This window comes from Gallinula chloropus (assembly GCF_964237585.1).
Source record: "Gallinula chloropus genome assembly, chromosome: 3".
Taxonomy (NCBI): Eukaryota; Metazoa; Chordata; class Aves; order Gruiformes; family Rallidae; genus Gallinula; species Gallinula chloropus.
In genome coordinates this window covers 87,876,409-87,891,729 of record NC_140087.1, presented here as the reverse complement: position 1 = coordinate 87,891,729, position 15,321 = coordinate 87,876,409, and the positions used below count along the sequence as shown (strand labels likewise).

Below are 15,321 nucleotides of genomic sequence, written 5' to 3'. Positions count from 1 at the left end.
CGGATATTTATATTATAAGACTCCATATTTCAGAAACCAGCTATTTAATGCTCAATATTCTTTTCAGCAGATGAAGAGGTAGGTATATTTCCACATGAGGAAAAAAAACAAAACAAAACTGTAACAGACACTCAATTAAATCAAGTAATGTCTGAAAAGTCAAACACTGTTCTGACAGCACATAAACATAATGTGTCTGAAGATACTCTCCAAGGAGGACAAGAAAAGTTGCGCATTCTGATCAGATAATACGTCATAATTTGAAATTTAATAATTTTCTGGAAAGAAAACACAAGTATCCAAATGCTACTTCCTTCCCCTCCCTCCCCCAAAGAAATGTGGGTGCCAAGAAAACTGCCTGTATCAATGGTAGTATTAACTTTTGGACTGCTAAACATGGAATCAACTGCAATTCTTCCTTACATTCACCAACACCAGCAGTCTACAAGTTTACACAGAGACCGTATGTATGATAATTACATAATTACAATAGAAATTCAACTTTAGTGTTGTTCTTAAAACAATCTTCATAAATAATGAAAATACCTGTGTTCTAGCTCTTCAGTAACCTAAGGTTAATTGGTACAGATAGTGGTTTTTTCTTCCTTTTACAAACCAAACTGGAGGTTCCTCACTGCCAACAATGGTTAAGGCCTGGATCGAGTTACTCTCCTTTTGCTTTTCCCTTTTTCTGCCTTTTTCCGTTTTCCACCACTGCATTATTTTCTGGTTTGCTTACTCCATTTGCCACAGCACCATTTGCTATTTTGCCATTCTTTACAGGTTCTTTGGGCAGCTTATATGTCCGATAGTAGAAGTTACCAAACAGGAAAATGAAGGTGACAGCATAGAAAATCACACCCCAGTGCATCCATTTAGGGAAAGGACAATCAATATAAATAGACAAGGCTGTGTGGCCGATAGTCACGTGGAACTGCACCTGCAAGACACAAAAATACAGAATCAAAAAGGTCTGGATGTATTCTGTAGGTCTGATGGCACCAATGCTTTAAGTTATCACAGTTGCTAAATTGGGAAGGTGCAGGGAAGCTGGTTTTGGCTGTCACATCATACACGCACATGTACACTTAAGATCAGGGACATCAAATTTATTGCAGTACCTGGCTCCATTTTTCAGAAACAGGAAAATGAGAAGGCATTAAGAGATCTGGATTTTCACTGCATTTCAAACAGGTTTTTGCAATTCAATTGGAACACCCAGTACAATAGTATTAGACTTTACTCACACAACTCTTATCTATGCTGTGGATTTTTTGAGAAATGACACAAACATTCCACCTCTGGAAAGTATTCTAACTTGAGCAGTAAGTATCAGACAGCCAAGAACTTTTGGAAGCAGCAGAGTTTGTTTCAAAGCTCTGCAAATGCAAATCCATTCAGAGGCAGCACCTTCTGAGATAAAGGGAATGATCTTTACTTACCAATTGCAATATGGTCAAGTATCGTTTCCACCACAGGTATTTCTGAAATTTAGGGCCACAGGCAGCTAATCCATAATACATGTACATAATGACATGAATAAATGCATTCATCTGAGCTCCAAAAAAAGCTGTCCAGGAACAGAGGGAAGATTGTCAGGTAATTTTGAAAAAAAAGAAAGTAGTCACAGAATCACAGAACGATTGGTGTTAAAAGGGACCTCTGGAGATCATCTAGTCCAAGCGCCCTGCCAGAGCAGGATCACCTAGAGCAGGCTGCACAGGACAGCATCCAGGCAGGGTTTTAATATCTCCAAAGATGGAGACTCCACAGCCTCTCTGTGGGCAGCTTGCACCAGTGCTCTGCCACCCGCACAGTAAAGAAGTTCCTCCCATGTTTAAGTGGAACTTCCTATATTCAAGCTTATGCCCATTGCCTCTTGTCCTGTCTTTTGTAGGATTATTTATATGGCAGTAAATATTATAAATCACAGGACATGCCAGGACTCCATCTTTGAAATATTCAGTAGCATACTACACACCTGACAGCCAGTGTGTGCTGACACAAACAACTGTTCACACAATTACGTCACATCTTTCATGGAATTACTTATGCAACAGCTTTTCAGAAGATTTTTGTTGAACAGATGTAAATCACAGATTACACATCAGTTACTGTAATGTAACTACAATTGTTCTGCTAAGGGATTATTAAAACCTGTATTTGACAATGTGAAGTATCAGGTTCTGAACCTACATCTTTCAAACGATTTAAATGCACAAGGTTCATGTCTAATTAAGAAGGCAAGAAACTCACATGGAACTGTGATTCAATAGGCCAAAAAAAAAATCATACAAAGCATAACTTCACTTGTGGTTATAAAGAAGTTTAGGGGCACTGCCAACTGAGTTTGTCTAAACTTCTCATCTTTAGTTTCCTGATTTTTGACTTAAAATACCCATCATTCTTAAATATATAGATGTATAACTTTTCCCAGAACAATTCATGGTGGAGAAAGACCATGGTTCTCATTTGCATTAAGATCCCTTTGCTCTGTCAAGATCAACAGCCATTGAGCAGAAACAAATTGTATCTTGTTAAGGTATTCTAACACTGCCAGAGAGGCTCAAAAAGGCTCTCATGTATAAGATTAGGGCAATACAGACAATAGCTGCTGACATCCAACAGCTCAAATACCCATGTGGTCTAAACCCAGTTAGATATAATAGGGTCTAGTTTATAATAGATCTGTTTATGTAAGCAATGTGCCATCAACTAGAAAATGGAAGAACATAGATCTATCCACATTTATGCAGTAGCACTACATAAATGCCAAAGAGCAACTGTTGCTTTTCCTTTTGCAGGGGCTAAAAAACTAGGAGGCAGCGCAAGGACATCAAAACTTGAAATAAATTTGGAAATAATTGCAACTGCTGTACTGAAAACTGCTGATATTAAACATGAAAAGTCTGAAAAGGCAACAAAAGAGAGGGTATTTTGAGATATCTATGTAATTCCCAAGTCAGCGTACAGGTAAGCATCCAGTCTCCAATAAGCTTATTTTATGGGGGCAGTAGCCAATAAATATGATACTGAATTATACACTTGTGTCATTATGAATCGATGTTAAAAGTCAATTGACATATTTCCTGGCTCACCTCCATGGGAAGGTGTCAGAATTTTATACATGCCTCTCTATAAAAAAAGAAAGAAAACTCCAAACTCAGATAGAATGGCAAAATAATGTCACTTCATTACATTTGCAGACAGATTGTGTCCTGTGATTAGATTTTGCAGTCAGTTCTTGGTATCTGCAAAACCTAAAGTTATGCAAGACACGTTCATCTTTCTATTTCACCCAGAACAAGGATAATTTTGAAGACAGAACCTGAGGCTTGCAATTGATGCCCACGAACAAAAAAAGAATTTTGCAATTCATTAGATTATTGCCATGTTATCTTTTCCTCCCCCACGTTTCCCACAGAGGAAGCCTGTAGGTATTAAAGCTACTGCACTGCTTCAGTGCTGTTTAAACAGTTTTGAATATTGTAACATTTCACCTATGAAAACTATTTTACATCAATCCCAAAAAGTAATTAATTTTTGCTTATATCCTGTCAAGGGGGTACAGAAGGAAGGGAACTCACCTTGTCCACCTGCAACCCACTTAATACCAATCCACCACAAGGTGAACATGGTGAAATGGTGATAGACATGAAGGAAACTAATTTGGTTAAATTTCTTCCTCAGGATGAAGAATACTGTATCCAAATATTCAATTCCTTTAGAGACATAATACCACCATAAAGCAGCAGCTATCTGCAATGAAAAAAAGACAATACAGAAGTTTTAATGATTGCAAGATGAATGGAATGAAGTTCTCTCCATCTATCTGCTGCAAGAGAAGGATACCTCTTCCTTCCCCAAACTCTGGTAAATGTTGAGGTGGAGTCATCAGACATCTGACAATATGAGAACAACAACAAAATTAATACTACATCTATTCTAGACACGGAAACATTATTCTGAGTCTACTGTTCACAAATCAGAACTGTAAAATGAGCTAGCATAATTAAAAGCTTTGCCATCTCCAAATGGTTTACCAGTTAAAACACAGGGAGTTTATGTCCTCATTCTCTATCCTAAGCTTTGCAGGAGAAGACTACCATAGGGTTTCCCATACTAATGAGGCAACACTTTGATGTGGTCAGAACAACGAGGCCGAAACATTCTGATAACATGAAGAGGCAAAGGTTGAAACCTTATATAAAATTCTTTCAGTACCACAGGCATGAGTGGGAAGATTCCAAATCACTCTTACAGAGCAGGTGCAGTGCAGATTTCACATCCCTTAGGGGAATATTCCCTTCAGCTTCTTCTGGCCTGCTCAGTACCCCTGCCTCTGGAAAACAGCTCCAGTGGCTCTGTGCCATTCAGGGAATAAAGAAATGAGCCCATGGGAGCAATGCAAACTGCGGAGGTATAACCCAGTTACCCACCAGGGCAGTGCTACACACCCCAAATTCTTTTTCTAATCCACCCATTACAATGGATCTTGCCCAAGATGCAACATGAATATGGCTTCCTACTGAAACCAGGATTTATATCAGGTAAAGCCCAGAAGCTCTGTGTAGGAATTTGCTAATACTATGATATGGGGGTATGGTGATGGTGGGGACTCCCTTCCAAATCCCAAAGCATAGCAACACATCTAGTTCCTGGCGTCATAAGTCATCTAGCTCGTTATACAAGGGTGGGACCAGGACATATCCCAGATGGTGACTCACATAGAGAACAACAACAAAAAAAAAAAGTTTGGAAGTGGCACCACCAGCAAGGAAAGCAGGCAGTGTCACAACACATGTTATTTGTAAGAAGTTCACCTCATCTTTCAGGACTCATGTGATGGCAAATCAGACTTACTTACCTTAACATGGTGTGAAATAACCCCACCACCCCCTCAGTCCCCAGGGGAGACAGAAGAGAAAAAGCTAAGACGGCAATAGCTTCCCTTCCCAAATACACACATATTGTTAGGCAAGTGAGAGAAAGGGGAATCAGGATAAAAGAGCAGTACAGAGCAGTGCCACAGCCCTGCATGGCGTTTTTGCCCACCTCTCCAAACTGGTGGGGAAGGAACACATCTCTCAGACTAATCTTGTCACAGCCATAATTGGGCTGGTGAATTTTTTAGGAGAGAATACTGCAGAAGCAGAAACACAGCACAGGAGCAGAAGAGTGCTTCAGATCTGCATTGCAGACTCTGCAGTTTCCCAAAGAGACTGCACAATGCACTGTTGCCAAACTGCAGACTTCTATGTACCCACTACAGCACACCCTTCTCACTCACAGGACATCATTTTGCCTACTTCAGGTACCAGGAAGAGGAGGCAGATGTTGTCTGTTTTGTATAAAAAGATATTAGTGTCTGTCAAAGTTGGAGAGGCTTAATGCCAAAAGTGACTCCCACAGATCTTGGGGTTCCCAGATACACAGGGAAGCTGCAAGAACCATCAATATATATATATATTGCTCAATCTCCATTACAGTTCTGCCTCTGGGACAGGTAGTCAGGCGTTTAATAACACCCACATCAAGGCATTGTCTCACACCCGTGGATTAGCATAACAGTCCAACATCTTTTACAGATCTTTGCTAAAGCTGCATCTCTTAAATAAATTAAGATAAGCATCTTTTCATCTCCTGAGTTAACAATAAACACTGGATTGTATCCATAAAACAAGAAGCCAGCACAGTACTGAAGCTCTGTGGAGCTCCTTCCTTCTGAGAAGCTTTCAAAGCATCAATAGGTCAGTTACAAGCAAACTGCCATTAAAAAAAAAGCTGACATTAAATAAGCAGTAGAGTTTATTTTGTTAAATAACAGTAAGCCAAATAACTGATTTACTGTATGGCAACAGCACAACATTCAGTGGAGAAAAACCCAACAAAATACCCTTATGCTTTATGCCACAAAGGCCACAGGTTCACTATATGCTCCTTGGACATTTAACACACCTCATTCCTCTTGCTTTGAATTCCACCAGCCTTGCACAGAAAGCAATTACAGCCCGTGGATAAAAAGAAGTTCAGCTGAACTTTTGATCAGAATGCTTCTTATCACTTAAGAACAAAAGCATCCTCCATTTTTGTGGAAGATTATACCTGCTAATTTTGTGTTCCTGGAGATTTATTATTATTTTTTCTGCCTGACAGTTCTTGTGCTCTCTTCTTATAAAATTTTACTACTATTTATTCTCAAAACTTACAGGTTTCAAGTATTGATGATCTATGTCATCAGTCTCAATGACTTACACAGATGCTTTGATCATTAGCTTACAGATGCAGGAAAAAAATGAAACAGATGTTAAGTCATTTGCCCGAGGCCACACATGCAATCAAGTGACAGTGGGCAGAAATAGAATAGAACAATACACTGATACATAAGCTATGTCAGGACCGGATGGCTACTATTAAACTTCTTCTGCAAGGCATCAGAAGTTAGGACCTAACGTGTAACCTTTCTTTGGACGCAGCATGAAAGAAAGATTAAGCTTAAAGGAAAATGCACATTAAAAAGGCATTTTCCTGAAATTAATAATATTTGTCACAACCGTACCTTTTCTGGCAATTGTCAAATGCACCAATTTAAGTCTTTTAAAACACCAGATGGCACAGAAAGATTACATTACAGCCTAGGATTAAGGGGGTCAACGAGAGGTCCAATCCCATAACCTCTGTCTGCTGCAGCATTTTTGAACAGAGGGCTGGTTTAACATGGGATTCCATTCCTGAACACTCCTTCCTCATTTCAGGTTGGAGGCCATTATCCATTAAGGGGTTTGAAAGGACAGGTGTTTCTTAGCAGGTAACAGTAACGTGAAAAGTTAAAGCGCCTTTTAAAGAGAATGCTTCACCCCACTTCAGTCATAGGACTTAGTTTACAGGGCCACGATGTCTATTTTGTTAAGTTCCCTTTTCATAAAACTATGAAATAAACATAGTAACAATTTACTTTAAAAGAGGAAACCACTCAAACTCTAGACAAACAATGCAGATTACAATTACAGTACAGAAGACAGCAATGTTGTGTGTCAGCCAAGCAAGCGGGCCACCATGGAGTGAGATATCCAGTACTGGACGGAATTAGCTGTGCTAACGAGATGGTTTACTAGACCCTGACAATTTGCATCTACCCACTGATCCTAATAGCTCAGCTTTATGATTACAATCAGCACCCTCAAAACTAGGAGCTAAGTAATTCACACAGCCCCAGAATCTTAATTCTCAACTCTCCAGAAATGCTAAAAAAAAAAAATAGATGAACCTTAACCTAGGAAACAAAGACAGACAAATGTAAGCAGAAAGGGAAAGTGACTACTCACAGACACTAATGTGCCTTAAATTAGTATTAGGAAACTGTTCACTCCAAATACTTGAGCTTCCAAAGGAGTAGTAGAATGTATTGATTTAACACCTCAGCCCTTGGCATTTATTGTTTTGACTCCTAAACTATAACAAAAAAAAAGTTCTTCCAAGATGCAGGTGCAGCTCCTTTAAAATCCCTCACTGGGGTTTCCTTCCCTTCTTAATTCTCTACTATGAACTTTTTAAAAAACAAATAAAACCAAACAAACAAATTCTAAAACACATTCCTCAACTTCCTGCTGGCAATCAGTAAAGTGGCTAAGTCCTTCAGAAAGGACCTTATATCTGCAGCTGTGGAATCTAACTTCCACCTGGGCTTGCTCTAGCTGATCACTGCCTCTTGTAGAGCAACAGCCAAGGATGCCTGGATGGAGATTAACAGATGTAGGTAGGTTCGAAACAGTAAGAGGTCCAACTTGTTCATTCTGTGTGTAAACCACCTACAGAATTGTCAGTGAAATCCAGAAGCTTAATGAAGTTGACAAAGACAATTTCATGGAAGAATATCCCCTTAAAACTAGCAAAACAATGAGGAGGAGCATGGTACACCGTACAGCAGGCCAGAAATGTATGCTGGGCTCTTTAGTTAGCGTACACTTGTGGGAAATGTGCTTTTATACTTGAAACCTATTTGCCTAAATTGAACATTCATTCAAAGAACTAAGAACTACTGGATAATGGTCATGATAAGGGTCTTGATTGATAATGTACTATAGAGTTGCTGCAACAACTTGAGAGAACGCAATTTTCCCTGCTCCCTCAACTAACCTGGTTGCAAAATGAACATGTTACGAATCAAAAAACTATTTCTAAAAGTTTATGCAAATCCATAAGTTTGCAAAAAACCCATAGATAGTCAGAAAATCCAAAGAGTAGATACTGCTAGAACAATCTTTCTAGACATATCATAAGCAATAAATAGATTGCACAGGTCAGTTTGCCTTTGCTTCATTGTATAATAAAGCTTTGTCATAATCATCAAAACAGAAGATAATTCTTTTCAGCAGGTCTGACCCCTGCACAGCCTTCCACAAACAAGTGCACCGAAGAGTGAGGCTGTGAAAAAGAATTTTTGCATACTAAAATTCATTACCTCTTGTACTTAGCTAGTATAAAAAAGTTCTTCAATATATGACATACCAGTCCTCAGTGTCATCCAGATGAGTTCAAGGGCATTCTGTTTTGATTATCTACTAAAAACCAACTGTGAAGCATTTGTTGTACTTCACCAGATTTTGTTTTTAAACAAAATTATTAATAGAAGTATTCTAGTGACTGAAACAGTGAGTGCAGAGTACTGGCAAAGGTGAAAAATGGGTGACTACCATAAAGCCAATTAAAAAAAGAATCTACACACAGAGTTGCTCTGTAATATCCGCACTATCCATAAGGTATAAGACTCAAACCTATCCTGCTCTCTACCACCCCTACCACATGTACCAGCTTCTAAGTAATGCTACCCACAAACAGTCACCTTGTAGACAGGCATTTTTCTAAATGTATTATAAATATTAAATGTGTTTAGACTCTAACACACTTTCATTACATTTTCAGGAACACATTCTAATCTGTAGATGAAACTTGCAAGAACAGCTCAGAGATTCTGAAGTGTCAGCTCTGCTGGAAGATAAGGTTTAGTACCTGAGATAATTTCTATAATAGTGTTGGTTAACAAGCATCTGCACTTTGATTTTAATTTGAATGCTTTCCAAAAAACACACATTTGAAATCTTCTGCAATGAAACGTACTGATAATACATTTGTCAAAAGCCAGCAAAACGTAGGTAAAGGATACAAAGAGTTGCCTCACCAGTATGAGTAAAGTACAGCCACAGTATATGCTGACAAATCTTACTTACTTTGATCTAGCCAGAGCACTACATCTTTACTGTGGTTATCCTGGTATCATACTTCAGCAAGGTCTATGAACCAGAGTCTGTATACCATTTGTCCTGGATTGTACAGTCGCAAATGAAGCCAAGCAAGGTATCTTTATGACTCCCCTTACTTGCAGCAGTCAGATGAAAGTTACTGCAAATACACTGATGCACTTTGATTAAACTGCTATGAGCAGTGTAGTTAAACCTGAAGTGGTCTGTGAGAATGTAACAGGATATAGTCATGTCTGACAGCAGAACTTTGGAACTATTTTAAGACAAGACTTACACCACCACGTAGTGCTATATATTTCATACACTCATTTGCAAACACATAAAAAGAAATACTCACCCTAACTTCATAAACATTATCTGAATAGTCCACAGTCTGGCAGACGTAACTGTACCCTCGAGCTCTTGATGACAAAAACAGCTGAAAATATTAAAGTCACAGATGAGGGGAAAGTTGCTACATAAAACATGTTCAAAACTGTTATAAAAAAATTTCTTGATGCAAGCTTACCTAAACACAAATATTTAAAATACCTTTCAACCCTGACAATACTATTAAAGAAAGCCAATATTTAGTTCTAACAACCTGTTGTTACACAGTATCTATTTTTGTCTTGTAAATTACCAAGTACTCATTTTTCCCTACATGTATGTGCCCATATAATTAGAGCCCTGTACAAATTAGTAATAATTCCAGTATGACCTTAAGTTATTCAAACATGCATTTTCCCTCTGACAGCTCTAGTTTCAGAGACAGAAAATACCTAACTGCTTTCACTGAGTGACAGAAACGCTATTCCCCTGATGAATTAGAGAAAACTCTCTCCAATAGACAGAGATTAGATAATTTGGATCTATTATTCTATCAAAATCCAGGAAAAAAAGAAACAAACCAAGCCAAAGCTGAGCACCCATAAAACATACTGAGAGAAACTGGATGAAGAAACATTCCCCATTTTGTGCCAACAGAAATGGCCTAAAGCACATGAAGTGCTCCTGTAGGGCCACACCAAATAAAGCATGTTGCAATAACCTTAACAGAAGATGAACTTGACGTTTGAGCAAGTTCCCATTGAAGAGAACACTTGCCTAGAGCTGTACAGGGTTAAAGTAATAGCTGTAAGCCTGACATTCATAAATGTTATGATCCAAGATTATTTAAAACTAGGTAATCCCACCCTGTTAAGGATCAAAAGAGACAGCAGTGGAGCAGACATAACCTGTAAATTGTGAGCTGTAAAGAAGGGTGATACAAAAGGATTTAAAAAACCAAAACAAAACATGGGTAGACACTGCCTAGGCTTACAGCTAACCAGACTTCTATCTCATTTAGACTGAGCTCAAGTTGACTTGGGAATCTCAATTTGCACACAGCACTAGCAGTGCAGACACAGAGACAACTGTTATCCAGGTAAAACCAACATACAAAACCTTGTGGAAACCTGGACTTATTTTGCTGCACATGTCTCTTTAGGAGGGAAGTAAAAGAACTGTCCACAGAAACAATCCTAAAACTACTTCTGCATCATCTGAGTCCATTAACAAACTGCAGGGAAACCATTAGTCTCCAGCGTGGTCCCACACAGCCACAAGCACATTTTATGTATCAGAAAGGAGCAGGGAACCTTTTAGCCTGCACTGTTACAAAATCTAACCAACCTCTGCTGCAACTTACTAGGTAATTGGACCAAGATTCACTTGGCAAAAGGCAAGAAATTCCCTTCACTAGACTGCCTCAATGTAGAATAAAAAATTCAAGATTTTGTGGCAAAATGGGCTACGTGACTGGGATTCTGCGTGTTCTAAGCAAAACTTCATCCTAATTTGAATCTGATCTTGAGTCCAAAACCTGGAAGTCTTGAACTACACAATGTAGCGATGCTTTATGGACTTACCATTTTAATGTAAATTATCACAGAGGAACAATACAGCTTGCTATCAGGATAATTATTTAAAAAAAACATCTAAAGGCATTTCACATTCAAATTCTGTTCTCAGCAATACCTGGAAGCTTTAAAGCCATTCACAAAATACAAACTATCATTTAATTCATAAGAATTACATTACCCATGTAAATTACAACAGCAGCACACTGCTGTAAACCTGACAGATTGAAGCAGAAGTTGCCTGGTTAATGGGAACAATTGAAACTTGAACACCTTCCTCCTATCAGTCTCTAAGATCAAGACAAGACAGTTCCTGTAAAAGTATCCTTAGCCTTAACATCCACTGAATAACAACCTACCATTTGAAATAGCAGGAAACTAGAACCTCTGTCTGTGTCTAAAGTTATGAGCTTTCAGCCAATGAGGAGCAAATGCATGTTTGCAGTCCCATTAATTTTTATGTTAATTTAGCCATTGGGAAATACTAGGCAAACACATCCTATAGGCAACACAGGTTTGAAAATTAATTGACCACAGGTCTGGTATAATTCAGCTATGGATAAACCAAACCAATGTAAATGAATAAGTGAAAGAGACAAACATGGCAAAACCACTGCAGAATTCACTTCAGAGGACTTTCAGTTTTAACCTGCCAAGATGATTCGATTTAATCCATTTCCACAAGCACCCTGGAGTGTCAGCATTAAATTCTGTTGTATCTGTATGCAGTACTCTATGACTTAGATGAATAGTGCAAGGAAACAATTTAGACAAAATGACTGAGGTGTGATGACCACATTTTTACTGAATAATGTCTTAAAGACTGAACTAAACTAACAATTTTATTATAGAAGCTCTGAGGAAGGATCAATATGCAGAGCATTATCAGGCATGCCATGCTTCCCTGGCAAAAGTACAGAACAGACCAGGCAGAAAGAGAGTTCTGCAATGCTGTCATCTTAACCGGTCTGTTCACTTGCTTACTTCTGCAAACAGACCCACATGAGCAAAATCACAGCAGTATAAACTGCTCCTAAGCACCAGCTATATCCTGGGCAGCTGTCCTTGAATAATAGTTATAACTGTTAAAGTAATCCCACTCAGCTACTGCTTAAGAGCTGATATACTGTATTGTTACTAGTCACTTCCTCTGCACAGAAAGCACAACAAAGCAAAAATGCAGCAATGCTGAAATTTATTAATGTTAACACACTGAGAACAGTGCAAACCAAATATTAGAAGACTGTATCCTTTTATTTTTATTTAAATATACAGTTCACTTGATTTTTATTCTTATTCTAGAAGACAAGTTTCAGACAAGACACTTTTCCTCACTACAGACAATGGACACCTGAATTTCTAAAATTGATAAACACACTGAAGGCACCAAACAGCTCAATTTCTAACAAGACACATTTCAGATTATTAAAAATAAAATACATTAAAAGTGTTAGATCTCTATGGATTTTAGTTAATCTGTCCAATATTTACACTAACATGAAGTTAAGAAGAACCTGGAATAGCTAGTACACAAATTCTCTCCTACAGACTCATTTAGTGCACTTATTTTCAAACATAAACCATACCTAGCTACAGAAACCAAAGGCAAACTCAGCTTTAAAAGTCTGTGCAAAACATTCACCGTCAAAAGACATCATGAATATGTAAGATTATGTTCATTTTGTAGTCTGTAGATGCCTAAACAGGAATTCCCTCTTGCGAGAGGGCATACACACCTCTTTGAAAATGAAGAAGTTGAGTAGAACCATTCCAAAGTTGTAAACAACCAACAGGAAGCGTAACTGGAAGGGCTCTCTTGTCTTCATCCATTTAGGGCCCAGCCAGACAGTGAGGAGATAAATAGTGCTTATAGTCAGTGTTGGAAACGGAGACTGCATCAAGGGCCAATCATCAACACGTTTGTCTGGAGGGAGTAGAGCAAACAAAGAGTCAACAAGGTCTGAACAAAATACATTTCATCATTTTCAGCACTGCATCTGTAGAGTTGCATTCTGTCCTGGAATAGCTGCATCAGATAATAGAAGCACAATACACTCATTCTTTGTGGGAAGAAAATAGCTTTAAAAGAGACCCAGCCTTTCACACTACCTCGCACAGAGATTCACTATGACATGTAAGTTCTATTGTCCAGTTCTACAGTCCAAAACAACAAGGCAAATAGAATCATGTGAGCCCAAACCCAACCCACCAGTGCCTCCCAAAACAATTTTGCTTATGATGAACAGTGACTGCAGTGGCAACATAACAAAATATTCCATACCACAGCAAATGAAAGAGACACAAATTAGTTAAAATACTGATAAAATTAATAGCTTTGATTAGTTTTAAGATTAGGCACTAAGAAGCCTCCAATTAATTTTATACAGGTTGCATAATGTTAACCAACTATCTTTGCTATTTGATGTAGGTCAGTCTCACGTTTCAGAGAGAATACTAACAACATTACTGTAAAACAACTAAATAAAAGAGTTCAAAGGGATGGTTCTAGTTGGAGTAAGTTGTGCTGCCACATGCGAGACAAAGGTTTTATTTAGTCTCTTCCTGTCACTCATGGGATCCAGAGTTCTACCTACACTAGAGCCCAGAATACACTATATTAAGTTCTGGATCTGCATTGAAAAAGCACTCTTAGCTTGATGAACCAGTGAGATCTAGGATTAGAAGGTGGCTTTGCTATGGAGAAGGGTAGGGAAAGACTCCAGTGACACCTTCTTATGCAGTGTTCTCCCCCACCTCTCCCCCCTCCATGGAAGACTAAGCTCTAGATACAGCAAGAGATGAAAGCCAACTATTCCATAAATATCAATACCAGTAACCAGATTATTTTTCAGATGCTTAGTCCAGTTGGAGTTCAGACAGAAATCACAACACAGGGCTCCTTGGGAAGCTCAGGCATTTAAAATGCCAGCCTTCAGGCATTTGAGGGCAAACTCACAAATAGCAATGCAGTTGCTTACAAACTTACCTAGAGGAACGAGTTTCTTTGGGAGAACTGTTTTTCTTTACAGTAACCCAAAGACAGTGAAAAAAACCTCCTCTATGCCATAAATTAATTCCTGATCCCAGGCATACTTACAGGTAAATTGGAAAACTGTTATCTACCAAATGAGGAACTCTGATGCAATGAGAGAAGTACTGAGCAGCACTGCCATTAGACCTCCTCCACTTTCATACTCCTTGGTTGCCCTTATGATCATACATTATAACCTCATTTTAGAAGCAGATTTCATGAAAACCTGTATTTCTAATATGCAAAACATGCTGTGATCTACAGAAAGGCAGTGTGCATGGCACTGACTCTTCTTGCTGACACAGCCAGAATGATGGGAGCCAGCCTTGCAACTGCACCTACCATCAGAAGCCAAGGGCGAGACAGCGCAAGGATGCAGGGAGGAGTAGCAACAAATTTAGAGACTACAGAAATGCAGGCAATGAAACAGAACTGACAGTTAGTTACCTCTTACTTTTCACCAATTCCCTGAACAGACACTTCTGTTACAATATAATGTACTCTCTGTAAAACATGACAAATGTTTTATAGTATAGTGTCTCAGGATGAAAAGGAGAAGCTGTTTTCCAGACCTTTCCGAATGCTACCTTCTAAAGCTGAAATGACACTACTGCATTGCAATTACTACACTGCTATCTCCCTTACACTTTACTTTCTGCTGGCTTTAGCAATTACCAATCACCAATCTGGATTTAAAAACAGAAGATAACAGCATTTAAAATATGAGATATGGAGAATCTAATAATCCACCCGATAGGAAAGGGGAAAGACTTACCTCCACCAATGAAAAAGACAGGTGTCACTTCTTAATTAAGAGACAGTTCTGGGTATAGTCAATGCATGACATGCTTTCATCAAATTTGCATCTCACTTCAGACACTGTAGCATGCAGTTAAGAGCAGGCAAGTCAAGAGACCCAGTTGCTTTTCCAGCCTTCTTGCACTAAGCCATATAAAGAGGCAAGGACTTACTAGGGAGCCTGTCATCTATTTTCTAGCCCAGTGCTTCATGGCATCCTGAACGCTGAAGTGACAATATAAAAAATACGGAACAGGAAGAAGATTCGATATTTACATGGGAGCTGGACGTTACCACCCACTGCTGAAAAGAGGAAACCATGACCTATCCCAGATTTCTTTTTGTGGCA

General features: G+C 38.7%; 1 protein-coding gene across 1 annotated transcript in view; it reads right to left on the bottom strand.

Annotated features, from left to right (window-relative positions):
• Positions 1-451: 451 nt before the first annotated feature.
• Positions 452-15,321, bottom strand: part of ELOVL4 (ELOVL fatty acid elongase 4) — a gene marked incomplete at its 5' end in the record, with an annotated part of 28,615 nt that continues 13,745 nt past the window's right edge. Inside the window, 5 exons of the mRNA XM_084262595.1 lie at positions 452-940; positions 1,443-1,570; positions 3,588-3,759; positions 9,598-9,678; positions 12,880-13,067. Of these exons, the coding sequence (XP_084118721.1) occupies positions 665-940; positions 1,443-1,570; positions 3,588-3,759; positions 9,598-9,678; positions 12,880-13,067 (845 nt within the window). The 3' untranslated portion in view covers positions 452-664. The remainder of the gene's footprint in view (positions 941-1,442; positions 1,571-3,587; positions 3,760-9,597; positions 9,679-12,879; positions 13,068-15,321) is intronic.